We start from the raw sequence: 26,601 nt of genomic DNA on the forward strand, positions 1-26,601 counted from the left end.
CAAAAACTATTGGAGACAACTAGGAGTAACCCTAGCCCTGTGCATATTTACACCCGGATCAATCATTACCGCTATGTCATTGGCTGGAACAGACCTCATGTCTCGGATGGTTCCGGTCGCCCGGGTCACGAAAGAGGCATTGGTTCGACTCTTTATCAACACTTTTTTTTTTTTAGGGAACACAATAGATCTATGCTACTTGCCGACAGATTTAGTGTTTCTCTATCTTTGCGCTTATCAAGGTGGTCTTGAGGTATGTGACCTCTTCAAGCACCTACCCAGAGCTGGAACTGTCAGATGAACACTTGATCATGTTGAACAAGAAGGAAGGGAATGTCGATTCGCAGCACCATGATGGAAGCTTGCAGAGTCGAGGTTTCCTCCTGACGTGTCACTACACCAGAATGGCACATGATACCGAACACTGTTAAGTAAAGGACTTAATTCGAAGGCCAACTACATATTCTCTATGTCCTACGTGCTCTTTAAGGATCTACAATAAGTAAGGGGGGGCGAGCTTGTGCTTTCTGCAACTGGGCGAGAAGTTAATATTGTAATAGTTGAAACGCATCAATGATTGCACAACCCAGATATTACAAGTTCTAAACTACCCTCTTCAGCAACCACCCGTAATCTAGATCAACATCTTAGAGCATCCAGTAAAGTTTTGCTCAAGTATAATTAGTTGGTCAGATCTATACTCTAGAGGCTTATCAAACTTGAACCAGTCACGAGGTCTCAGGCACAGCTCTACCTATATCTCACACCGCTGCATTCCCTGGTGACGGGAGCTCCAATACTCTACCACCAACATCCATACCTCAAATAAACAATTCCCATCGCCATAACTTAACCCCTTCAGAATACAAACCTATGAAAGGCTACGTATTTGTATCTAAATGCCTCAATCTTGCGGCTCAAATAGAAGCATTCTTGGCATCTGCACGGCACAACGGTCATTGACCTGTCCTCGATAGGCCCAACCTCGAGTCACGCAAGCCCCTCTTCCAGCTTACAAGCTGAGCTCCCCTGTGCCACTCACTACACGTACATGTAACTATACCATGATAACGATATCCAAGAAATAATGTAAATATCTACCTACATACCTAAAAGCTTTGCTTCGTACCAGACTAACCCAACAATAACAGGATCGAAGTCTCTATCCGCCTCCGCCACGCCATCCTCTCCGGTGACCTCCTCCTGTCAGTGTTCCCCTACCCCACAAAACACCCCCCCCCAAAAAAAAAACCCCCTCCACTAGCCGCAACCACTAAAACCCCACCAGAACCAAACGCATCCTCAAGAACCACCCCAACGCACTCTACAACCCCGACCACGCCGGAAACACCTCGCTGCACCTCGCCGCCGAAAAGGGCCATCTCACCATCGTCCAGCACCTCGTCACCGAGTCCCACCACGAGGACGCCGGCATCTCAAAGAATGCGGTCAGCGACACGCCGCTGATGCTCGCGGCGGCCGGCGGCCACGAGACCGTGGTTATATTTCTGGCGGGCGCCTTTGAGCGCTGCATTGACTGGCGGAACAAGGCGGGGCTGACGGCGATGATGCATGCGGCACAGAAGGGGTGGGACGAGGTTGTCAATGTGAGTTTTATTACGAGGAGAGGGAGAGGGAGGGGAGGGGAGCTAATTGGGTACGGAAGACATTGATAGACTTGGGCGCAGATATCGACATGACCGATGCGCTGGGCAATACCGCACTACATGTACGCCCCTCTTCCTCCTCCTCCTCCTACTACTTACTCGCAGCCCGGGCCCTTTGTTACTGCAGCTGAACAGAGAGAACCCAAAAGTTCGCCTTCGCCTACGGGCACCACAAGACCATCAGCACGCTCGTGGACCGGGGCGCAACAACGGATAAGCGCAACCGCCAGGGCTTCATCCCGCTGGACTACTCGTACAACATCCAGGTCGAGCAGTACTTTGAGGGCGTCGTTACCGACAAGCGCTATGTGGCCGAGCGGGAGGCAACACGCAGTAGAGCTGCGACGCCGATCTTCGGGAGGAGTGAGAGGACTACGACGCCGCAGAGGCAGAGGGCTAGTAGTGGCTCTTGAGGTGGCTCTGGGTAGGGTAGAGTATAGATATTGATGTGGAGTACAACATAAATATGGGAGCTAAGATTAGATAGATTGTGCTTTGGCTTGAGAACAAAGACCGTGTCTCCTCTTTGGCAGTTATTCAATGAATTCATTATGCTTTTTTTTTTCTTTCCGTGAAGAGAACACCAGTACTCCTCCGCGACTGGATTGGGCGGAGAGCAATCGCCAAAAAGAAGGATCTGAGAACATAACCAGACAGAGACTCAAAGCACACATACACACACGCACACAAAAAGACAAAACACCCATTCATTTTATGTTTTCAAACAGCATGCCAGAATCCCAGAACTAAATGTCTCGCTTTTTCTCTTTTCATCAGGGCTCAAAAAAGGGAGGAATAATAGAAGATAATAGCAAGTAACAAAATCAATTACACTTGGAGAAGATATGCGCAAAAAAAAGAAATAAAAGCAATCACTAGTGTCGGCCTCTACAGGAGCGAGTCTAGCCTGGTAAAGACGCTCAAAACAGCTGATACTACCTGTAAATGGTAAAGAAATAATAATTAGTTGATATTCAAAGGGTAATGATTGCAGTGTCGGAAAAATGGCCTACCTCCAACTGGAGCTCCCTGTCCTTATTATTATTCACCTCCTCACTCGTAGCCTGCCCCAAGTTCTGCCCAACTCCCCCGGCCGTATTCCTCTTCCCAAATGGCCACTGGCTGTACTCGGCCAACAGCTCATCTACATGCGCGAACGCTCGTTCCCTGGCTTCATGTCCAAGTGTCGCCAGCGCATTCTCCAGTACATTCGCAGCATACGCCGCACAGACCATTGCCACGGTGCGCAGGAAGCGGAACTCCATCTCTTCGGGCAGGAAGGGGTTTCCCGGTAGCACGACCGTGCGGGATGTCAATACATTTCTGACTCTCCGGCGGATCTCGTCCTTGGCGCCCCCGTCGGCGACTGGGTGAGTGGCCATGTCGAAAAGCAAAAAGTTGCGCTTTTCGGTGCGGAGGATCCCCTTGTCCACCAGGCCCTTTGCGAGCCGCTCGCGCACCTGCTTAAGCTGGTAGCCGATCTTCATGAGGTTCCATGTTTCACCTGTAATAGTAGAGTCAGTAATGAAACAGGGCAGGTGCGGCTTGCGGTCTTACCGCTCATGAGGTCGATCCAGGAGCTTACGCTCATCTTCTCAGATGCCTTCATCATCTTGAGAGCTTCGTCGAGCAGTACCTCGCCGGTTTGCGTGTCGTCGATCACCTCAATGATGCGGTCTGCCAGTGGGAAACGCCGGCGGGAGGAGTCCTTCTGCATAGAGATGCGTCCGCGGAAGGCAAGCTCGAGGACTATACAGCCTCGGAGGGCATACGAGATATTGTCGTTCCAGAATGACAAGTATCCCTATTTGCGCGGCTTCAGCGGTCAGAACTGCAGATACCTCAAAGGCCAAGTACAAACAAATACACCATTCTCTACTTTTGAACAGAACTGTATATAGGGGATGGGGTAGAAGGGGGTGGGGGGGCGAAAGAATGGTCACACCTGCTTGTCCTTCAGTCCCAGCAGCAGGATCTCCTCCATCAAGGTCAACTTTGGCTGCTTATTCCTCTCCTGATTCTCGCTGATATCTCTCGGGTCGAACGCTGCAAATCCACCCCCCGATTCATTCTCCCTGCATTAGCCTTCTGTCTTGCTTGTCGCCCAAAGCCCGCCCTCCGCCATATATTCACACACAAACACACAAAAACGGCGATTTCAATTCCGCTCACCAATCTTGTGTCCATTCTCCGTAGTGTACGATGTTTCCCCGCCAGTTCTCGCTTCGCTGGGTCTTGTGCTTGTGCTTGGTGATCCGCTGCGGCCCTCCTCGTCATTCCCGCCCGAACCGCTGCCGCCGCCTCCACCGCCTCCTCTCCGTCGTGTCAGTCCTGCAGTCGAAGCCATAGTGGGGGGGTGGTGGTGGTGGGTAGGCGGTGGGGTCTCGTATTCGTCGTAGAGGTTGTCTTTGAGATGTTGGATGTGGGAGAGGTTGTATGTAGGTTGCTCTTTGGTGCAACGCGACGAGGAAGGGTAAGCAAGCGACCGGTGAGTGCTAAGCAAGTTGCCTAGATATATTGTAGGTGGGTTGAAAGAGCTATGGGGAAGGCGTTGGTAGCAAGATGGAAGTGGACGCGTGGAATAGGGAAGGAAGGAACGGGGAACGGGGAACGGGGGGTGAGTGGGTGGGCTACGGGGGTATGGATATATGGATATGGGCCAGAATCTATATACCTAGATCGATGAATGAATGGACGGACGGGGGAGGGAGGGCTGTGCTCTGCTACTCGGCGGAGATATAATTTTGAAATCTCGCACTGAAATTATAAGGGTAAGGGAACGATTATCAGATTCTCATGTCTGAAGTAAAGGCACTAGGAATGGGCCTGTAATCCGTAGCCCATAGGAAAGCTTGAAAAAGGGGACACTCGGCTGCAGCACCTTGCGGGATGGTGATGCTGAATGGACCAGTGCCTGCTACAGTGGTTATTCGGCCGTATTCAATTCACTACGCTCTACTGCAACTACTGCTGTGATTTCTATATGTGCGCCATGTATAATGATGGCATTCTACTGTGGTTTGTTGGCTGAAATAACTAGATTCGTCAAAGCTCCATTCATGGCATTGCGCTCACACTACGCCCCACGAATAGATACTGGTGATCCTCTACCCCCAATCATCTTTACGCGGCCAATGATACGGTGACGCACGTTACTTTCGCTCACCCCAAATACTCACGGACATTCAAAGCTCACAACCTCACCTTACAAACCCTCACCGCCAAATCTCGGAAATTCGCCTCCTGATCTCTCCTCGGCGAAGAAACCGGGCCCTCTACTCGCATCCTAAAAAATTATTAAATAACTTCCCATGACGATTACGACCTAAACGAGGAACCCCGCGACTATTTTGAGTGACATAATATTTTTTGAAGGCTTTTTTTTCCCATTTCCCATCTTCTAAGCAATCTCAACAACATGGCAAAGTTGTCATCGCCTAACTAACAACGACTATCTGCCGGACATGTACAATATGGAGGGGTGTGGAATACAAGAGAGTCAACCAACCGAGCTGGTCTCACCCATTAAAGGAAGAACGGACGATCAATGATTTAGTTAGCTAGATTATTGATAGGCGCTGTCAGCAACAACCCACAGGGGAAAAAAAAAAGCCGTTGTACGCACGGACGGGGGGAAACGGCTGGATTACTACTGACCATCGGGCTGAGACACGATGTAGTTGACGGCGTGCTCGACTGTTTTTTTTTTTAAAAAAAAAAAGAGAGATAAGTTAGTTTGCGGACGCTGGGGGGTGTGAGGGTGAACATAGCGGTTCACATACCACCCTGGATAGCATCGGCCTCCTTGTCGGGGATCTCAATGCTGAATTCCTATAAAGGTTGTTAGTTCTGGCAATTCTCCGCAGTGAGATCATGGCCGATGGGTCACAAACCTCCTCAATGGCCATGACGACCTCGACAGTATCGAGACTATCCAGGCCAAGGTCGTTCGTAAAGTGAGAAGTACCAGTGACCTATATCACGATCAATTGGCAAACTCATCACTGACGTATGTGCAATCATCTAAAAATTTACCTTAGTGTCCGTGGTGACCTATAATATAATATAATAGCCAACAATCAGTGACCCCATTCTACACAAAAACCAAACCCCTCCAGGCCCAGGCAATCTCCAGAGTAATAAACGAACCTTATCGAACCCCTTGAGCAGTTCAATTATCCTCCCCTCAACCTCGTCCTTGGACAACTTAGCCGGCGCCGAGTAGGACCTGATGGCGGCGAAGGGCATTGCCGGGAGCACCGCACGCACACATGTTGGTCGGGCAACAACAGCGATCGGAGCAGAAACCCTGGCACCGAGGGCAGCGGTGGAAAATGAGCGCGATGCGCGAATGGCAGCCGTTCTGAACATTGTGGTTGTGGTTGTGGTGTGGGGAGGTTGTTGAGTGTGGTGTGGGGTTGGTGGTGGTGGGGGTGGTGGTTAAGTTGTTTGGTTTGGAGGGGAAGGGAAGAGATGGGAAGCGGAGGATGATGGTAGTGTCGGTCGGCTGGCTGGCTGGGTTGTTGCTAGTGACGATTATTTTCGCGATGCAGCGTTTCTCGAGTCTCGGCTCCCGATGTAAAGCCCCGGAGGTCCAGCTTTTTACTCTAGCCCCGACCGAAAGAAAGATTCCCCCCCTCGTCCCATATCTAGAATAGGATTCTATCTATGATCCACTTGTAAGAAAAATAGAAATAAAAATTCTCACAGGCAGAAAAATGATTTATAATTATCGATTCTGATGAAATATCACTCGTCTAATTTTCCGTAGAAAAAAACCCGTTGTCCCCCAAGATATCCCGATGTCGCTTCCAACCAATCAGGGCCCTCCCGTATAAGCAAGCAAGCAGCAGCAGCAGCGGTCCACCGCCGCCTCGCACCGCATCTGCCCGCACCTCCCCCCAATCTCCACTCTCGGCCCCCCTTACAAATACCCTCCACCTCCCCCCCCCGGGTGTCCATCCACGCCACAGCGCCAATTGCTCTCGAGCACCAGAACCTTCACTTTTCTACGGTTCCCACGGAAACAATTTACCCCACCACCACCAACCACCAAAAACACAAAACACACACACACACATATATACATAACCGCACACAACACAACAATGGCCTCCATCAGAACACTCGCTCTCGCCGCGGCCACACGCCCCACCCGCCCCCTCATCCAGCGCACCGTCGCTCCCGCGGCCGCCACCCACTTCGCTGCTGCTGCCGCTGTCAGGAACTATGCGACGGCCCGGACGCCCATCCCGGGCTACCGTATCGGGCGGGCGCAGACCTGGGAGGAGGGCGAGAGTTCGATGGATAAGGCGGCGAAATTCTTCCTCATGTCGGAGATGGTGAGGGGAATGTATGTGGTGCTGGAACAGTTCTTTAGGGCTCCGTAAGCTGCCTGCCCCTCCTCTCCTTGTATAGTGTGCAGTGTGCAGTGTGTAGGATGGCAGTGTTAATGGGATGGATGGGGGGGATGTTACAGGTACACTATCATGTACCCCTTCGAGAAGGGTCCCATCTCGCCCAGGTTCCGTGGTGAGCATGCGCTGAGACGGTACCCCTCTGGTGAGGAGCGCTGCATTGCGTGCAAGTTGTGCGAAGCTGTAAGTGGGCCCAATTCAGGATATGAGACACGCATATATGTGCTCGCCGGATCTGGCAGATATATCATTTACCCTTCTCTTGCCACCCTGAAAGAACTATGTTGCGGAAATAGTAGCAGTGGGCTAACACATATATAAACAATATCAGGTCTGCCCAGCTCTGGCCATCACCATCGAGGCCGAAGAGCGTGAGGATGGCAGCAGGAGGACAACCCGTTATGATATCGACATGACCAAGTGCATCTACTGCGGTTTCTGCCAGGGTATGCCCCTGTGTCCCTGTGAATTAGGGTAGGGAAATGATAGTAATGTGATATTTTCAGAATCTTGCCCCGTCGACGCCATCGTCGAGTCCCCCAACGCCGAGTACGCCACCGAGACCAGGGAGGAGCTGCTGTACAACAAGGAGAAGCTGTTGGCGAACGGTGACAAGTATGATTGACCCTCCCTCTGTCCCTCTCCCATCAGTCAACCATCCGTCCAAAACTAGAAATACTAACAACCATTATCTATCTAGATGGGAACCCGAGCTTGCCGCAGCTATCAGAGCAGACTCCCCATACAGATAAACTGCACACAGACGATTTTTGTTCTGGGGGGTGGTGGGGGAGGGGGGCTATCTTTTGAACCCCCTCCGTTTCTCTCTCTATCTCTCTCTCTTTCTATGTGGATAAATAAATTAACCAGCTCTCTCTCACACACTCACTATCACTCGTTCTGCCATCCCATCCCATCCCATCCCTGCTTTACATTTGCAACTGAACAAAAAAAGAGCGGTACATATATCAACATGTCTTTTTTTTTTTGGGCCTTTTTTTTTTTTTGGTTTATTCTGTTCTTGTTCCTTGTTCTTAATCAGTTTGTAGATACAGTTTTTCAATCAACCCAGCCTACATACAGCCCCAACCTAGCCAATCGGAAAGCAGTGCATTTCAATGGCTTCTGAAAACGAATGGAGATGGATAATAATAAAGAGAGGGGCGAGTACTTAGTATACAAGTTTTATAGACCTTTTTCTTTTCCTTTCTGCATCCCTACAACACCTATGTACTTGAAGCACCGGGATGCAATTGAAGCCACCACGAACAACCACCACCACCCGATACAAACTATGCAAATATGCAACAGAAAAGAAAAAGAAAAAAACCAGAAAATAAAAAAAAGAATGAAAAAAACCAGCAAAAGAACTCCATCCCATTTTTGTTCCCTCCGCACAAGCTCCACCAAATATCCTACCTACTATACACGCACATCTACATAGCTATATACACAACCCCCCCATTGACCCACCTACGCCCCTATCCCCTTCAACGCCTCCTCAATATTCCCCCACACCTGCCTCGGCTTCTCCCACACCTCCACCCGTCCCTGCAGCCCATCCAGAACCATATCATTCCCCTCACTAAACAGCTCATGCGTCCACATGCTATAACTATCCACCGTGGCCACATCCTGCATGATCTCCCTGATCGTCTGCAGCGTCTTCGAGTTCCCCTGGATCCCGTTCGTGTCCATCTCATCCACCAGATCCTTCACCTTGTACAGATCCCGTGTCCCCTCCCACTTGGCCGCAATCACCTGGTTGTACACGTCCACGCTGCACCCCACCACATACGACTCGGCGCCCAGCGTCTTGATCTTGTTGAAGATCGAGAACACCCCCTGCAGGTCGTTGAACGTGCTGCGGAGTATCCGCATACCTTCAGCAAGAAGGTACGAGTATGTTCCAGGCGGGAATGTCCGCTTCTCAGCAGCCTCCCCGCTGCTGCCATTGACCATAGAGAACACATGCGCCTCCATCCAGCTCCCCAGCTCCAGGTCCGTCTCGCACCGGTTCATCTCCAATATCTTATCGCCCAGCTGCTCCTTAATCTCCTCCATCTCCCTCGACGTCCACACGCTGCCGACCACGCCGGCGGCCTTCGCCGCCGCCGCGCGCACCGCGGGGCTGAACTCCTCAAAGTTGCTGGCGAGCGCCAGGCGCGCGATGGTGCTGTCGCGGTCGATGCCGTCGCGCGGGCCGAACGAGATCTCGTGGCGGTGCTGCTGCGGGCCCACGGCGGACTCGAAGAGGGCGTTGAGCGACGGGCTGGGGAAGGGCGCGCCGTTGGGCTGTGGGGCGAAGACGGTCTTGGTGGATAGGATCTGCTCGAAGATTTCTTTGAAGACGAGGCGCTCGCGCTCGCAGAGGGTTACGGGGTCGATGAGTGGTTTTTTGCCGTTGAGTAGGGAGGAGGTGGAGGTGGAGGTGGAGGTGGAGGTGGAGGTGGGGGAGCGGGGGGCGGTGAAGGGGTTGATGATGAAGGGGTTGGTGGTGCGGGAGAGGGCGGAGGCGGAGGAGGGGTGGCGGTAGGTGGGGATGATGTAGGGGACCTCGTGCGGCCGCTTGGGGGCGCCTTGGAGGAAGGCCCATGGGTCGTCGGGGGTGGGGGGAGGAGGGCGGTGCGAGAGGTCGATGGGGATGTCGTCGTCGGGGGTGGAGGGGGTTGAGCCGGTGAGGTGTGTGACGGGGCGGGTGGTTCTGGGTGGCAATGGCAATGGCAGTGGGAGGGCGGTGAGGTGGAGGGGCCTGCGGGCGGTGAGCAGGAGGGGCCGCTGCTTAAGGAGGCATGAACTCATTGTGGGCTACTGCTGTGTGGTGTGAATTGAGTGTTCTGCAGAAGAGCTGTGGTGGTGAGTCTTGATATTTTTTCCAGCGTCACGCTAGCGCAGTGGCACTCTGGTGGTGGGGTGCGTGTGGCTGGTGCAGCAGCAGCTGTGGCCGTGCAGCGAGTCTTTCTGCCGATCATTCCTGCACTCGCTGTCCGGCAGGGCAGTGTGATTTCTTCATGTGCTCTGGATATATCGCGTGTACGGGACTTCAGTGGCTGCTCCAGACGGTGAGAGCAGATTCTGCCTGTCACGCGTCACACACACAGCGCACTCGAGCACTCAACACCACGCAGGGGATCGCGTCGCCCCGGGAATCTGGCAGAACGAACATTTCCACCACACCCCCATATCCACCACCACCACCACCAAAAACGTATAATTAAATAATAATGCCCTAATAACACACACACACACACACACACAGTACACAATGAAACCCGACCCCGACGAAAACGAAGAAACCGCCTACGAGCTCCTCCGGCAGCAAAACATCCTCAAGAACAAAGCCCTCCTGCAGCAGCTCTCTCTCGACGCCGCCAGCGTCAGCGCCAGCCGTCCCTCCGCCTCCCCCGCCGCCAAAGCCTCCTCCTCCTCCACCTCCACGCGAAAGCGCGCCCCGCGCAAGCCCGCCGCCGAGTCCACGCTCCCGCGGCGCACATCCAGCCGCCTCGCCGGCCTGCCCGCGGACTCGGAGGCCGCGAAGCGGAAAGCGCGGGACGACGATGCGGCGATAAGCGCTAGTCTGATGGAGAGCGCGGCGAAGAGGATGAGGGTGCCCGGGGACCTGAGCTTTGAGCTGAAGAAGGGACTGCTGGATGATGGCGGGGTGAAGGGGAGGGGGAGGACGTTTACGGAGGAGGATGTGAAGGGGACGAAGGATAAGGGGTTGAGGAGCATGAGGGAGAAGATGAGTGCGCTGAAGCTGTATGATCGGTTTGAGGTTAATGGTGTGCTCCCTATGCTCTGCCGGTGATTCAATTGGATTGGATTGGAGCGGAGTTGACTAACAGCTAAGGCGGCGGCGACAGACATCAAGATCACCCCCGAGCGCATCTACGCCCTCGCCTTCCACCCCACAACCACAAAACAGCTCATCTTCGCCACCGACAAGACCGGCAACCTCGGCATCTTCGACGCCACCTCCCCGTCCCCCACGCCCGACATCTCAACCTACAAACTCCACGCCCGCACCATCTCCGCCTTCACCATCCCCTCCAGCACGCCCACAGCCCTCTACACCGCCTCCTACGACGGCACCATCCGCTCCTTCAACCTCACCACCGGCCTCGCCACCGAAGCCTACGCCGGCGACCCCGACGACGCCCTCTCCGCAATCGACGTCGTCGCCCCACACACCCTCTACTTCACCACGCTCCTCGGCCGCCTCGGCCGCGTCGACACGCGCGCGCCCGCCGCACAGGCACAGCTGTGGACGCTCAGCGACAAGAAGATCGGTGGTTTCAGCCTGCACCCTGGCGCGCCGCACCTGTGCGCCACGGGCTCGCTGGACCGCACCGTCAAGGTGTGGGATCTGCGGCGGATGGTGGGGGAGGGGGAGGACCGCGCGCCGGCGCTGCTGGCCAGCCATACGAGCCGGCTCAGTGTGAGCTGTGCGCTGTGGAATGGTAATGGCACGCTGGCGACGACGTCGTATGATGATACGGTGAAGCTGTACAAGTTCCCTGATGCGCACACGTGGGCCGCGCCACCGTCGCCGGAGAGGAAGGGGAAGGGGAAGGGAAGGAGGTGGAGACGGAGGTGAAGGAGATTGAGCCGGCGCATGTGATACGGCACAACAACCAGACTGGGCGGTAAGCCCCCCCCCCCCCCAAAAAAAACACTACCACCACACATTAACCCACACCCCACAGATGGGTCACCATCCTGCGCGCCCAATGGCAGCAAACGCCGCCGGGCGGCCAGCACAAGTTCGTCATCGCAAACATGAACCGCTACCTCGACATCTACAGCGAGTCTGGCGAGCAGCTCGCACAGCTCAGCCACGAGAGCATCACCGCCGTGCCCGCCGTCGCCCAGTTCCACCCCACCATGGACTGGGTCGCGGGCGGCACCGGGAGTGGGAAGGTTGTGCTCTTCAGTTGAGGGTGGGAGGGTGGGTTAGGGTTGGGGTGGCGAGTGATGGGGGGTGATGGGGTGTGTGCGTGGTGGCGGTGGGGGTGGGAGTGGAGGGTTGTATATATAGTGGGGATGGGGTATGGTGGAGTGGTGGGGGAAGGGGGACATAGAGGGGGAGGGGACATAGAGGGGGAGGGGGAGGAAGGGGGGGGGGCTGTATTATTAGTAGACGAAAACAGTTGTAGAAAGATAGATATGTAATCTAGTAGTGTAGCAATGATCACAGCGTTATGATTTTCCAGACCACACACACACACACGCACACGCAAATATTGTCGCTGCCTAAATAAATCTATATCATACCTAGCCGTGGGTACTTTCTCCCGGCAACGAAGCATCTGAGCAATTGAGCTACCTACCTACCGACATATCAATTGCAAATTTATATAGTAGTAGCTGCACCCACGTTTTTTGTGGCTCCAACTAATTTCTCCAGAGGTGCATCTGTAAGATCTATATATCCATACGTAAACTTCTTCTGTTTTGCGCCCACACACATGCCGTACGTATCATGTAGTGTAGAAGAATATCCATGTGTCTAACGCAACCCCCCATTTTCAGTGTCCTATTAAAGGAGGCCATGCCGATGATCAAATTCAGTCACTCACTCGCCCACATGAATTACACCCCATACCGCCATCCCACTCGCCCACCCACACGCCCACACCCACCACCACCACACACGCCTCGCCCACCAGATCCCAGATCCATGTCACGCAGCAGAAGCTGGCCTCTTGGCAGCCAGGAATAACTCCAGTACTTAAGGTTAACCCGTTACTGTCGTTACACACTCACACACTCACCCTACCTACTTTCCACTTTCCCACTACATTACTCTACCTACAATTCAAGATAAATTATAACACGACTCACTTTGGGGGAGACTCTTTTTTTCTTTCTTTTCTCTACGCGTCTCCCCATCACGCACTACATACATACAGCATACCTATACCTATTACTTATACATATATATTTACCTATCTATCTACATCTACATCTACATCTACATCTACATCTATATCTCATCTACATCTACTACTTACCAACCACCCTGCTGTCCTTTCCTCCTGGAAATATATTTTCACAACCCTTCACCACCACCACCACCACTGCCGAAACTAAAACTAAAAACTAAAGCCTCCTTACCTACCTACCATACCCACCACCACCCCCCGATTAACGATCCAGCAAAAACAACAACAACGCGCTCTACCAATAATAGAAATATAAACTACTCTACTATTCTCAATCAATTTTCTCTTTCCAATCCCCACACAACCCACCGCCTATCCCCCCCCCCCCCACCATATCCCACCGCACAACTTCTCAAACCCACCTATAATCTGGATAGATATCCAGACACAGCATATCACTCAGCAATGGCTGCAACTACCCTGATGTCTCCGCCGCCTCAACAACCCTTGACAGAACTGGGAAGCGCGAACATGATGGATATGGATTTGGAGTTGGCAGCGACAACGCCCCAAGAAAAACCCTCAAAAAAACGTAAATCAGAGCTCAATGGCGAGGCCTCAAAGAAAAAGAAGCGCGAGGCTGTGCCTGGCACCCCGAGCAGTAAACATTGCCACCAGTGTCACCAGAGTAGGGATGTGTTCCTGGAGTGTACATATCTAACCACTCGGGGAAAGAAAACTGATAGATGTGGGAAGCTGTTTTGGTATGTGCCATCCAACTATCATAACGGAGATACTCAACCGGCGCCCCCCCCCCCCCCCCTTCCTCTCTCCCCTCCCTCTCCCCGCTCAGCATGCCGTTCATCCTTTCCTCCAGTAATCTAGGGATAATCCAGTAGTGATCTGTACTGATATATACTGCTCCCCCCCCCCCGTATATAGTCAAGATTGTTTGAAACGGCGATACGATGAGGATACCACAGCGATTCTTGCGGCAGGTCGCCCAAAGGACTTTAATAAATTACTCGGCCATGTTCACACAGAGCCATATGTCTGGCTCTGCCCAATTTGTCGCAAGATTTGTAACTGTGCGCCGCATCGGAAGCAGTATGGCCTTCCCCCAACGGGCTTCTTAACCTCTTTTGCGAAGGAGCAAGGACTGTCGGTCGCACAATTACTGCAGGACCCGAATGCTGTGGAGGCGGCTAGGCTCGCAAAGGAGAAGCGAGATGCTGCGAGAAAAGAGAAGGCGAAGGCGCCGGGCAAGGACAAGGATAAAGAAGTTGCGGATGGCGGCGCCGAGAAGGAGAAGAAGGAAAAGAAGGAAAAGAAGGATACGGAAAAAAAGAAACCGGCAGAGAAAAAGGAAAAGGTGGGTAAGTCTGCAACGGAGAAGGGAAAGGATAAGGTGACCAGCAACCCAATCCTCAAACCCTCAAAATCAGCGTCGGAGAAGAAAAAAGATGACAAGCCAAAAATGTTGGCATCAGCAGCTCCTGTGGTGATCAAGCCTTTTGTGAAACAACCTAAATATGTCTCGGATCCCGAGTTCGAGTTTATTGGAATTTCATACCCCCTGGAAGTAATTGAGAAAAGACTGTGAGCTTTACTCTCCCGGATTTCGTCATAGCAGCCCAGTAGATGAATCAAGCTAATCCACATCATTGCAGCCGCGTTCGCGAATTCCTTCTTCGTTTCGAGAAGTTGATGTATAAGCTCCCCCCAAAATACTTTCGTACCATCAATGATCCCAACTCAGAGTGGACGGATCTCACATACCGTAACCTCATTACCAACTTGCTTGCTATAGTTCAAGCCGATGCAAACCAATTAATGAACGGAGATATGGTCTATGAGGCTATCGACAATATAAAGAAGGTCACCGCTGACTCGCCGGATGTCTGGAATATCTTGAAGAACTTACTGGAGACGGTATATGAGGCTGAGGACTTGAAAATTGATTGCGCCGAGGAGGATGGTAAATTAAATGTGATTATGCTAGTAATGCACCTAGCATTACAGTCTAGTGTTATTAGAGCAATGATTGAAGACGATGGAGAAAAGGAAAGGGAAAGGCACAAGTCGTCAATTGCCCAAACAAAAAGATTAAAGTCTGGTATGTTTGTATATGGTGGCGGGGGTGCCGGAATATATGACTAACTTTGAGTGCAGATTGGGAACAGACAAGGGGCGAATTGCAGAAGGAGCGGCTGCTTCTTAAGCCTGGTGATCGGACAGACTGGGATGACCGCTACGCAAGTGCTTTCAATGCACACAAGAAGCTCGTAGCTCGTGTTGAGGAGAAAGAATGGTAAACCTTACCAGGCCCCTTGTGGAGAAAACGAACAAAAACCTAACTTTTTCTGGCCCATCGTAGGTTCTCTTCCCGAAAAACGTCAGCTAGAAACACCCCTCTGGGAATCGATATCAAGGGTAATACCTATTGGCTATTTACCCAGCGTGACAAGCGTGAAGAAGATTGGGGTCAATGGATTGTTGTCCAGAAAAACCCTACGCTTCCCCACCCGTCTGGTACTTTACCATCCGATGAGCCCGCGAACCCACTTGACGATGCTTCCTCCCTCCCTGACGCCCCCGAAGAGGATGATGAGGAAATTGCCAAAGCGCGGATATGGTATGCCGTCGAGGGTGCCAGTAACATTCGACATCTTGCAAAGTGGATCAGATATCAAACCGATTTATACTTTTTCAAAAAGGCCAACGAAAGCGCAGCATTCGCTGCAACCCCGCCAGACACCCCGAGAAAGAAGAAGAAGGAAGAGGTCATGCCAGATACACCTAGTAGACAGCTCATGGTGGAGGTCCGCATGCCGCATCGGACGGCAAGCCCAAAGCTAACACCCGAGGAACTCGTCACAAAGGAAAACACCGAGGCCTTCTATTCACAACTGCTGAAGGTTGCAGGATTCATGGAGCTGAACGGAGAGAGCGAGAAGTTGATTTGATTTTATGGATGAACTTCAGGTCAATGTTTTTTTCTCTTCTCTTTTTTTCTTTTTCTCTTTGTTCTTCCTCTTTCCCTTTGGTTTCAGTTGGTTATAAACGTTTTTACTACATTAAACTTCTAGCTTCGTGATAAACTGTACTAACATATTTCTTGTCCATCCCCTACTTGAGTTTTTTTTTTTTTTTTTTTTTTTGGTTTTATTATCCCTTCAGCGTGTAAATCGGTCTGTATCACCATGTATCGCCACATTCTTTACATTAAATTCTAAAGATGAGCTTTATTTGCACAAAGGCGGATTTGAAAAAACAATTGCTTTGGTGTATTTTCTGTTGATAGATTACTATCCCTCTTTCTTCTCGATAAGTAGAGCTTTTCACAAACCTTTCTATTTAGAAGACAACTGTTGTCTATCTGTCATGGATTTTTCAGTTTGAGAATCTACGCGCCCAGGGTGAGATATTTAAAGGTTGAAATCAACCGGTGAAAAGGAAATTTTGAGAGAAAAAAAGAAGAGAACCCCCCAGTTACTATGTAGGGTAGGGTAGAGGTAAGAAGAGGGGGGAGAAGGAAAAAAAGAAAGAAAGAAAAGAGAGGAAAAGAAAAAAGCAGTGCTTCCCAACAGAATCCACGCTTCGCAATATGATCTATGAGACATTATTCGTAGAGCTCAGTCATAAAGGACATGTCTTGGGCATTAAAGGGTCGCGAGAAACCTCCATGGTGAATCCTGCCGCCTCCTCCTCCACCACCCCGCCCACCCTGCCCCTTACCTCTATGACCCCTTCCGCCACGATTGGAACCGATGTGGCGGCTGGGTACCCCACGCCTTGATTGATGGTGGAATGATCTATAGTTATCGGCTTTATATTTGAAATCTTCGCCCGAATTAGGCTCCTAAAATGTAAGTTTTCATGCAAAAAAAGAGTTGGGATATATTTATAATTTTATGTGGATGTGTCCCTTATCTCGGTGGCTGCTGGGCCCCTAGGTTCCAATTCCAACTGGGAAAAGAGCGATTTCTACTCGCCTTCTGGAGTGTTCTCCTCGATTCGAAGCAGCAATTTTTCTCCGACGATTGTGCTTATCCTTAGCACCTGGTTTTCGGGGAGTGGCTGCCAGTTTGTAATCTTTTGGGTATCAGCGGGCCTAGCATCCCAGCCGCGTAAAGCCAAAACGATGATTGGTGTTGAACTCTCTGGCATATGTAGTTTAGTATCGGATATCCACACAGGAATAGGCTGACGCATACCAGTATAGATCGGTATATCACGATCAGAAGGTCTTACACGCGCAGCCCATACTTTATTTTCCCAACATCCCCACTCAAAAACATCGAAATCGACTTTATTACCTATTCCTCCAACTCTTGAAAGAATTTGTTGATTTGCTGGCCTGGGTGTGATAAGGATATTATTGGCCAGAAATTTCATTCCCGGCTCGTTGGCAAGAGGTAGATTTTTTAGTAGATTCGATGTTGTAGACGGCGATAGGAGATAACCTTAGGCCGAAGGTAAAGAAGTGGGTTGTTTTAGCAATCATATCAAGATGGCGGGCTACTAGACTCACCTGTATAAAAGACATTCTTCTTGATCTGTAGGGGGGAACGCCTGGCTCCAAGATAGTGTTGTGATCGTCAATGACTTTTTGCATAATGGTAAGCTCGGCTACAGGGTCAAGCGTTTTCTATAAGATAGAAGGCCACTCTCATTAATATCAATATCTCTCGAGGACGGTGAGGGCAGCAGTTACAGCTATTTCAGCAACTTGGATCACTTCCGCTACTAACGGCTTCTCCCCAGGGCCCCTTGGGCTTGTCAATATATATTGAGCGAAGAATTCCTCAAAAGATCTAACGTGTTTTACTCTATCTTCATAAACTCTTAAATTGTTAATTTCCCCTCAAAGGGAACGTTCGTGTTAGCCAGGTGAGGTATATGATCCGTCTAGAAATTTGGTTTACCTAATCTCTTCGACACCGTGGTATGTATTGAGAACATCTTCTAAGAACATACACTTGAAAAGTATTGTGCTTCTGATATGTTCCAAATTTGGACCAGTTCCTGGTTTGAGAGCAATTATGTCGAAATCCAGTCCTTTACTTGCGACCATTCGTTGGATAAGATCTGAGAAGCCGCTGACTGAACGGCCGGTAAGTAAAATTGTGAGAGCGTCATTTTGTTTTCTTGAAAGCTCTACAAGGTCGACAATTGGTTCGTTCCACCAGCCTTCCCATGCAAGATCCTCTTCAATCGAGAGACCTTTACCAGTGGCAGCCAGGAAACGTGAGTCGTGCCACCATCCTAAAAAAATGGATTAACGAGTATTCTTTGAAATTTATCTTCGGACCGAAGAGATGTTCTTTTTTTCTGTGAAACCGGGCCTCAAACCTCCACTCATGAAGCACCCTTGCCGCTGTAAAAGACCAAGTGTGGGCGAGGTCCATATTCTTGTATTCGGGAGAGGGCTCATGAACACTGCGGGGATTGTATTAAAGAACATTAGCTGCTTGCTTCACCGTGCCATGTACAAAGAATGAAAGACTTATTTACGTGTGTTATCAAAATCATAGACATGGATGGTCTTGATGGTGTCTGGTCTGGGTAGCGACTTATTCTGAATACTCCAACGGGAGAGATTACTGAGAGTATGCTCGGAGGTTCTGCTGAAACCAACCATCGCATGGCTCCCATTGATAGCTGGTCCGCCTTGGTTGGTATACATGGAAGAAGCCATTGGTATGTAAGTTTTGACTTTCCAGAGCTGACGATAGGCCATGAAAGCTAGACGCGTTGTCTGGATATTTTGCACGTGGGTATTAGCCAAGGGATCGTTCCGCAGAGCCGCCACCTTCTAGAACGAAAGTTCACTTAAAGAATGCCACACTTTATATTTTTCTCAACACCTGCTTAACATTTGAATCTTCAACTGAATACTAAATCAGGAAGGCGCATACACCGGGCGAGTATACAGAATACGGATAAAAATGAGTTCTGTGTAAAACCCTAGCGGAATAGATAAAATAACTATAATTTCAAACTGCTTGCCACAAAAAAAAAAAATATTGATTGTACCTCATCAATCATATCCATGCTAGCAGAATGAAATCAAGACACCACCGAATACCAATGACCAATGAGATAAGAAAAAAGAGAAAATAGATGCAAAAAAACGACACAAGAGAATCCAGACCCTAAAAAGAAGAGAAGAGAAAAGAGAAATAAGTGAGGAAACCGATGATTCCCACATGTTATTATCACGCTTTATGAAATCGTGGTTCGATTCAGAAGTAGAAAATCAGAATATAATACGAAGAAACAGGCGAGATGTTTCAAGGCATCATTCCTAGCTCTATCCGGAGAAGAAAATAAATGTTACTATTTCAGATCAACAGAGAATTTCCACCTAATTGCCGAATTAGTCTTACTACTCTCTTGAAAGCTCAGGAAGGGAATTTACTCTTCCGCCGCCAAGCTTTTGGCGGTGTAGTCAAGCAGGATCATGCGCCTACTCTTGACGTATGCCGTCTTGTCAAGCATATCATTTTTGGCGGTTGAAAGTTGATCTGTCGGCTTCTCGAAGAGCTCACTTAGGTGTTCAACGGCCATTTCCAAATCTTTCTGATTATCCTCGAAGATGTAGGTGTGGTTGTTTCTTTCAAGGTAAAACGCAAAAGCATAGGTCCATTTTAGGGTTTGTCGGCACTGTTGTAGAACTTTGGATGCTGCTTCAAGATATTGAACTTCGATCCATGACATTCCGGAAGAAGACTGGAGTGTTGTCATTTTCTTTTCCGTCTTAATGTAAAGATCCTTGTCTAGTTTCGCTGAAAGATCGTGGTTGGCATAGCGATTGTAGTACTAATTATGGAGTCAGTATACCACACTGGACTACTAAAACCAAAGCACTAATCAGAGCTTACATGAAGATATCGCTCTAACGAAGCACGCGATTTTGCTTGTTGGTCACGGGCTTCCGAGCCGCTCTTTTCCTCAAATCGATTGCAGTTGTACCAGCTCGTTCCGTGTTCTGCCCAGGGCCCCATACAGACCCAGCAAAATTCGTGCTTGCATTTTCGACTGTATTTTGAGATTTGTTAGTTGTGAAGTGGCGTTGAGGTTCGATGAACTCACCAGGTCATATGATTACATCCCCCGTTCTTCTCAATCGTAGAGACACATTTGGGACACTCTTTAGTATTTGCAGAAATCCAGTTCGCAGTCTCCGAATCATCCTCACACTTCTTCAACCACTTTTTGACAAGTGCGCAGGGACAGGGCTGATGTTCGGAAAATCCACACCCAAAGCAAAAATTGTGGCCACATCGACAGTTGACAGACGGAACTATAGTGTGAAGCTGGACTGGTCGTATTGCGCAGTCCACAGCGTATTCGCAGTTGGGCGCTGGGCACCAACGAAGGTTGGGCTTATCGTCTACATAAGTCCTATTCAATAGCTCCTTATATCTATAACCCCGTGAGCCAATGTTCGACCTGAAAGCGTAGAGATAAGCTTCATGAAGTAAACGAACCTTTTATCTATCTCTACGGGAACCAATAGGTCTACCGTCTTTGAGTCCACTATCATGGAGCAACCCTCGGATGGGCACTGTATACGAGTTGCCTCCCCTTCGTCCTTTATTTTTGATTCTAGATACTGCCGGTAGCAGTTCACACAATACCGATGGTTGCATCTCATCGCGTAAGTATCTAGCCCAACTTCATCGTCACAACAAATATCACACACGAAGCCTTGGACCGTCTCTAGCTTTGGTGGTGTATCATAACTTGGACCCAGACCAGCTTCTTCAAGTACTTCCTCACCACTGTCCATGTATTTCTCAATAAGGCGGTCCTTCTGCCATTTGAAGTGGCGTAACAAAATTGCGACCTGTTCCCCAGGTAGTCCGAGTATGCTTGCTACCTCCTCGACCTGGTTTTGCTGGCTCTTCCGAATTTGATCGTCAGAGTATACTTTAAATTCAACCTCGTAGGACCTTTTCGTTGGTTTTTCCTCTTTTCCTTCGTCAATGTATTCACCGCCATCTTCCTCATAATCTGTGCAACAAAAGATTAAGTCAGCCCTGAGAGCCACAGAGATCTTATAACTCGAAAGCTATTATCCGTCGCATACCTAGCTCGCCTAAGCTATCCTCGTCATCGTCACCATACGCATCAGACATCTGGTCAGACATAAGCTCATCGTCGCTGGACATTGTATAAGACGCAGTGGGAGTCGATGGGCCGATAAGATTTAATCTTTTTGAGACCGGGCTGGAGTCCGGTTCAGTCTGCTCTGCTGCCTTCCGTTTTTTAGCGGAGGCAACCGTGGTGATGACTAAAGGGGCAGAGGCTCGTTGCTTGGATCTCTGGCCAAACAACGACACCACTTATATCTGCACGGAATAGCACGGAAGAAGTGGAAGGAAGGCACGTAGGAGGGGTAAGCGAGTAAGTAGTAAAAACGATGGGAAAGGGGGGCGTTGAGAGAGAGTAATGAGGTGGAGATTCAGAAGTGAGGAGGGGTATGTAAAGTGGATGGGGATGAGATGGAAGAGGGGAAAAATCGGGGCACAAGGAGGAGAGAGAGGGGGGGGGGGGGGTAAGAGTAGATAGTAGAACAGTAATGAGGTTCGGATCCTGAAAGAGCACCGTACAGCAATTGCTACCTACATTTCTGGTTGTGGCTGTGGAGGCTGCAGCTGCAGCTGCAGCTGCCTACAACACACCTGGTCATTAAGTGGCTTACGGTAGAATGACTCTGAAGATGCATAGGTACAATAGCGTACTATAGACATGTGTTTAGTTAGCCAGGTACTCTGCATACCTACATGTACATACATAATAGACGTTCTTGTGACTCATGTGAGTAGTAAGAATTACCCAAGGGACTTATATTTCCCAAGGTAGGGCAAACATGAGCATCCAACCAATATACTGCATTATCGTCATGAAACGTAATGTACATAGAGAAATAAGGACTGAGGTAAAAATGGAAAGAAGAAAGGTGGTGTGGCCTCGCCATGGAATGTTTTCCAGACTCATCATCGACATTGGAAGCACTTGTGCAGGCGCTCTCTATTCAGGCCCTAACACCAAAGAAACGACACCTAACCCCGTACAAACAATGAGTAATATGAAAAGAAAAATTACATGTACAGATGCAGGAGTAATATCTAGCCCGAAGAAAATCTTGTCGATCACGAAGGATTGTAATAAAGTTGGGAATTGCACACTTGCCAACGTTTTGGTAAACACCCCAAAACTTGAAAAGACAGAATCCAAGACACTAGTAGTCAAAAATAAACAGAATGAAATGAGATAAAAACCACCCACGCCATATCCGATCCCAGAAAAGCATCCCATCAGAATTAAGTGAGTATATGCTGCAAAATAAACAAGAGAACAAAACAAAGCTGAATCGATTCTACGAAATCAACTGAGTCGCGGTTTTAACTAAACAAAGGCGGGTGGCGAGTTAACGAATAGTGAATACGTTTCATGGCAGGTATCGTGCCTTTTTGATATCAATCCCGCCTAGATGAGATGGATGATCATCCATCTCAGAAGCCCCACGCCGAAGGCCACGTGAAGAATTGGCTGGCGAGGAGTAGTTGCTTGCTTGGTCGTGAGTATTATTATTGTCCACATATGGGCCCATCATGTTGAGGTATGAGTTGTCTAAGGCAGATGCCGCTTCTCCGATCGGATCTTCATCAATATCGTTAGGCGAGCGCCCATATATGGTAGGGTTAGGAGGGGATTTAGAAGGCGAATGAGAGTATTTCGATGAGTTTGTCGGTTTAACCAATGGCCCGCCGTTATCATTGTCAGGTCCGTTGAAACTCAACTGATGCGGTATTTGCCCCGTGTTTTTGTTTACTTTAAGATGACTTAGGCATCTTTCCAGCAGTTTCAATAGTCCCTCTTTTGTGAAAGGTTTTGGCAAGACATCATTCATACCTAAAGAGTCAACTAATTTTTTCACTATGGTCCTGGGTGGATTTAGAACTTACCATTGTTAAAATAAGTCTGTATATCGTCACGTCGAATGTTCGATGTCATAGCGATGATAGGTGTGTCTTTGTCAAATTGTCTGATTAATGCGGCTGCTGATACCCCGTCCAAATGTGGCATGACAATATCCATGAGCACTAAATCATATCTACCGCTATTAAGCTTCTTTACGGCGCCTATCCCATCAGTCTGAATTGGTTGTCAGCTTTTCAATCATTGTAATAATGTAGAGAGAACATAAGGTCTTGATAATGACTGAAATAGTAAGAGCCTGTCTCGACTGAGAGCTTGATCTTCATAAAACCGTCAAGAAAAACCATCTATGATTGGTAGCAAAAGGGAGAATCTGACCGCCATATCAACCCCGCACTGTGCAGTCTGAAGAAACTTGGTTCCAATCCGTGCGCATGTGGGATCATCTTCAACCAGCAGAACCCTGGGAGGGGTAGCCCAATTGGTGACGAATGATGAGCTCTTTTTACGACCGGCATTTGGTCTTGCAGATGAATTTAATGTCCCATTTTCGGGGTTAGGAGCAGTAATGGGAAATGTGATATTCCCCACCTGCCCGCTCCCGTAAACGTCTCCCATTCCAGATGACGCCCCTATGTTGTATATATGATTCCCGCTAGGCCCTACACTTTGAATACCTCCATTCTGCATTGAATTCGACTGATGACCATTTTGTAGATGTCGACCCAGCTGACTATAGTCTTCATAACCACCAACAGACTCTGGTTGGCTAGGCTGCCCAATATCACTCATGTTTTGTAAAGAGGGGTTTGCCTTTGAAATTTCCGCAAAACTGCTCATGAGTCTTTGCGCCTGTTGCGATGAACTCGACGAGCCATTCTGGTCATTTGACGAAGTGGCCGGAGCACCGAACCCTGTGTTACCACCAGCAGGTGAAACGACCTCCGAATGTTCTCCGTCCCGTTTCCCACCCACTCCTCTTAACTCTTTGATCTCTGCATCCAACTTCCACAGAAGCTGCACCACTTTGTTTAAATATGAATCATGTGAATGTATCATATGCTGATGGGTTTGAAGCATTTCCTTGGTATGTTGCAGCTCTCGCAGGACTGCATGGTTCTCGGTGGTCAAGCTTTGTACCCTAGCATCCATTAAGCTCTGTGACTTTAAAAGATCCCGAACCTGGTTTTGTAGTTCTTCAATTTGCTGCGAGCCAACTTCATCACCCTGTGATTGCTGTTTTCGTGGAGCAGGTGCTTTTCTCCTAATGTTGTCAAGATTGTCTTTATTATGTTTCTGGAAGTCCGGATGTTTAAATTCCCAAGCCTATTTAAAGTTATAACCGATCCAGGACGCTCTCGTCAAAACACAAGGATATAATAAAAACCTGATGCTGATTTCCTCCACCCCCCGCATCGTAATTTCGAATCTTGTGAAAGTCATATCTGTCGAGATATCAGTGCTGTGTGCCTTGGTTATTCGACATAAATTGGGGACCAACTTATTTAACTGTCTTACAAAACTAGCAAAATTGCAATGTTTAAAGTGATTAGGCAGAATCTTTTTCGTGAAATCGTTCGTCTGTCCATAAAAACTGTTAGAGAGCGTTCCAAAAAGTTCTGGGTGGCCATATCACACATCAACCACAATAAAGCTATCCCCAGTCTCATTCCATCTAACTATATCCTTATGCGAAGGGTCCTCAAGCATCCTGGGGGGAACGGTCTTATTAAGGTGTGCTCAAGCAATTGGAGGTCGAGACGTACTTGAAGAGTTTCCGGACCTAATAAATGAATTTATTAGAATACATCGTCTCGCTAGGATATATACTAACATCCGAATTTGCGATAGGAACAATCGCGGGAATTTTCCAAAACTCACAAAATCGCTACTGTTCGAAGAAGCTCCTATTCCTCCATCACCGCCGGCGGAATTGGCACCATCCATTATAATGTATTTTGTGCGAGGAATGCCGGGAGGAAAAGTTCAAATCAGGGAGCTCAAAGTTCCCCAAGAATCGGCGAACTTAACGTCGAAGAGAGCTTGGTATTACACAGAGGTGAAGTGCCACAGAGCTATTGTAAAAATAAAAAATAAAAATCCAGAAGTCCAAATGAGGTAGTTATTGAGGTTGTGAGTAATGACACAGGGAACAGGATCCCATCACAGCCTGCAAGTGGAGCAGAGGCGAATGGTGGGAGGAGAAAGGGTCGAGAACGAGTTACCGAAGGTTGAGGTAAACGATATTTGGGTCGGACGTAGTCTAGTAAGGTTTCTCTGGGGTGGGGGTAGGGTAAGAGAAAAGAGAAGCAGCAAGGAGGCGTTCGGTGGGGTGGGAAAGGGGACGGGTGGGTGTGCTGAAATAATCCCAGGATGGGCGACAGAAGCGAAAGATACAGAGCGAGAGAGTGGAAGCCCAAGCCGCTAAGAGCCAATACCAGTGCCAAGTAGAGAAGAGTACTAGTAGAGTACCTACTGTAGGTACACTATGTACATGTATGCAGTGGACAGTTGATACCTATTCTGCTCTCTTTTAATGACAAACATGGGCGTTCCTCACATGCAGTGGTATCAGCTGCGTAGTGGTACAGGCAGGTATTAGGTTGGTACTAAGTTGGTTGTGTATTTTATCCTAGGCAGGAGAAAGAGGAGGAGTAGGTACACAACCTACAGATGCCTTCTTCTGTGATTTCTGCTAAAGCCCATACATGTAATGTGCTCTAGATGCCCCCCGATTAGGACTCGAGCGCCATGCCACCATAGAAAGAAACATTTAAATAGAGATCGTGACGGGCATGTTCTAATCATCTGGTTGGTCCACTGCGTATGATCCTAGGGAACTTATCATCTCAAATGTCGCGCCCCGGGATTTAAAAGACCAGACCGGGAACAGTCTCAGGGTACTATGTTGCTATATGCAAGCCTACCGGTAGGATCATATTTACTCTACATGCACGGCCTGAAATGGAGCATTTAGTTGGATACATGTAGTACATATAGCTTGCTTGGAACACGATGAAAACCACTGCGTAAAGAAAGAAGTGAGAGTACTGCGTACATATTCAACGACAGACCGTCAAGTGTTTCTATAAATTGAAATACCGATATTCCACAGGAAATGGTGCGTATCATCGTCTCCAGTGTTCTTCCACTCTAGGTCTTCTGCTTGGACTCGCGCACAGACAGCATATCCCGCTGTGTTGGGTTTCTTTTTGCAACCCTTGCCTGCCTACCCGCCTAGGTATCCACGAGACGAGGAAAAAAAGAAACCATAGGAACATCGAGTTGTGAGCACCACTCACCATATATCTGTACTCTATATGATACAATTCACAATTCTTTCTTGTCGAAAACGTAGACCAGGGCAGGTTGAAAAAGTAACAATTACATCAAGCACAAAACAATCTAATCGTAAGTACATAGGTCTTTTTGAGTATGCATAGTCTAATTGATACTTGAGTCTTCATGGTATGTCGGTACTGTGTTCCAAGACTCGCAAAGTAAGACCTACGATGAATCTCCGCGGTGTAGGCGCTACAGAACTTGTTGGATCGTTAGCCCATGACGGGAGCGGACCAAGTTGATCTATTGCCCCGGCTTCGTCCATCCCTTCCGTAAGTGTATGTACGCGACTCCTCAGGTCGCCGGCGGGTCCGATTCTGTAAGCAATTTCCCGTT

At 49.1% G+C, this 26,601-nt stretch overlaps 10 protein-coding genes across 10 annotated transcripts; 4 read left to right on the plus strand and 6 right to left on the minus strand.

The window, feature by feature from the left end:
* Positions 1-873: 873 nt before the first annotated feature.
* On the plus strand, positions 874-2,080 carry LAJ45_09976 (uncharacterized protein; the record flags this gene model as incomplete). The annotated part of the gene is made up of 6 exons (XM_046119507.1): positions 874-955; positions 1,083-1,089; positions 1,152-1,205; positions 1,289-1,607; positions 1,667-1,729; positions 1,817-2,080. The coding sequence occupies 6 exons, from the start codon at positions 874-876 to the stop codon at positions 2,078-2,080; spliced, it is 789 nt and encodes a 262-aa protein (XP_045967358.1).
* A 475-nt stretch (positions 2,081-2,555) lies between these two features.
* LAJ45_09977 (uncharacterized protein) lies at positions 2,556-4,014 on the minus strand (the record flags this gene model as incomplete). Its single annotated transcript, XM_046119508.1, has 5 exons — positions 2,556-2,606; positions 2,681-3,171; positions 3,225-3,471; positions 3,613-3,713; positions 3,840-4,014. The coding sequence occupies 5 exons, from the start codon at positions 4,012-4,014 to the stop codon at positions 2,556-2,558; spliced, it is 1,065 nt and encodes a 354-aa protein (XP_045967359.1).
* Positions 4,015-5,219: 1,205 nt separating this feature from the next.
* On the minus strand, positions 5,220-6,038 carry LAJ45_09978 (uncharacterized protein; the record flags this gene model as incomplete). The annotated part of the gene is made up of 6 exons (XM_046119509.1): positions 5,220-5,227; positions 5,325-5,363; positions 5,450-5,498; positions 5,561-5,641; positions 5,703-5,720; positions 5,817-6,038. 6 exons carry the CDS (start codon positions 6,036-6,038, stop codon positions 5,220-5,222), a joined length of 417 nt encoding a protein of 138 aa, XP_045967360.1.
* Positions 6,039-6,775: 737 nt separating this feature from the next.
* LAJ45_09979 (uncharacterized protein) lies at positions 6,776-7,836 on the plus strand (the record flags this gene model as incomplete). Its single annotated transcript, XM_046119510.1, has 5 exons — positions 6,776-7,053; positions 7,147-7,267; positions 7,416-7,530; positions 7,591-7,699; positions 7,785-7,836. 5 exons carry the CDS (start codon positions 6,776-6,778, stop codon positions 7,834-7,836), a joined length of 675 nt encoding a protein of 224 aa, XP_045967361.1.
* A 721-nt stretch (positions 7,837-8,557) lies between these two features.
* Positions 8,558-9,886, minus strand: LAJ45_09980 (uncharacterized protein; the record flags this gene model as incomplete). The annotated part of the gene is made up of 1 exon (XM_046119511.1): positions 8,558-9,886. The coding sequence occupies one exon, from the start codon at positions 9,884-9,886 to the stop codon at positions 8,558-8,560; it is 1,329 nt and encodes a 442-aa protein (XP_045967362.1).
* Positions 9,887-10,349: 463 nt separating this feature from the next.
* Positions 10,350-12,022, plus strand: LAJ45_09981 (uncharacterized protein; the record flags this gene model as incomplete). Its single annotated transcript, XM_046119512.1, has 4 exons — positions 10,350-10,866; positions 10,948-11,582; positions 11,642-11,730; positions 11,791-12,022. The coding sequence occupies 4 exons, from the start codon at positions 10,350-10,352 to the stop codon at positions 12,020-12,022; spliced, it is 1,473 nt and encodes a 490-aa protein (XP_045967363.1).
* Positions 12,023-13,434: 1,412 nt separating this feature from the next.
* On the plus strand, positions 13,435-15,935 carry LAJ45_09982 (uncharacterized protein; the record flags this gene model as incomplete). The annotated part of the gene is made up of 5 exons (XM_046119513.1): positions 13,435-13,733; positions 13,912-14,568; positions 14,640-15,085; positions 15,142-15,280; positions 15,347-15,935. The coding sequence occupies 5 exons, from the start codon at positions 13,435-13,437 to the stop codon at positions 15,933-15,935; spliced, it is 2,130 nt and encodes a 709-aa protein (XP_045967364.1).
* Positions 15,936-16,591: 656 nt separating this feature from the next.
* LAJ45_09983 (uncharacterized protein) lies at positions 16,592-18,670 on the minus strand (the record flags this gene model as incomplete). Its single annotated transcript, XM_046119514.1, has 9 exons — positions 16,592-16,797; positions 16,965-17,132; positions 17,187-17,435; positions 17,504-17,528; positions 17,606-17,620; positions 17,687-17,816; positions 17,898-18,237; positions 18,325-18,411; positions 18,487-18,670. The coding sequence occupies 9 exons, from the start codon at positions 18,668-18,670 to the stop codon at positions 16,592-16,594; spliced, it is 1,404 nt and encodes a 467-aa protein (XP_045967365.1).
* A 641-nt stretch (positions 18,671-19,311) lies between these two features.
* On the minus strand, positions 19,312-21,149 carry LAJ45_09984 (uncharacterized protein; the record flags this gene model as incomplete). Its single annotated transcript, XM_046119515.1, has 6 exons — positions 19,312-19,339; positions 19,394-19,794; positions 19,857-20,013; positions 20,068-20,400; positions 20,466-20,991; positions 21,068-21,149. The coding sequence occupies 6 exons, from the start codon at positions 21,147-21,149 to the stop codon at positions 19,312-19,314; spliced, it is 1,527 nt and encodes a 508-aa protein (XP_045967366.1).
* Positions 21,150-22,368: 1,219 nt separating this feature from the next.
* On the minus strand, positions 22,369-24,870 carry LAJ45_09985 (uncharacterized protein; the record flags this gene model as incomplete). The annotated part of the gene is made up of 9 exons (XM_046119516.1): positions 22,369-22,389; positions 22,451-22,896; positions 22,950-23,139; positions 23,302-24,249; positions 24,311-24,368; positions 24,425-24,504; positions 24,562-24,634; positions 24,690-24,706; positions 24,805-24,870. The coding sequence occupies 9 exons, from the start codon at positions 24,868-24,870 to the stop codon at positions 22,369-22,371; spliced, it is 1,899 nt and encodes a 632-aa protein (XP_045967367.1).
* Between the last annotated feature and the right edge of the window lie 1,731 nt (positions 24,871-26,601).

The sequence above is a fragment of the Morchella importuna genome (assembly GCF_003444635.1).
Source record: "Morchella importuna strain M04M26 chromosome Unknown Morimp01GS040, whole genome shotgun sequence".
NCBI classification, from domain to species: Eukaryota; Fungi; Ascomycota; class Pezizomycetes; order Pezizales; family Morchellaceae; genus Morchella; species Morchella importuna.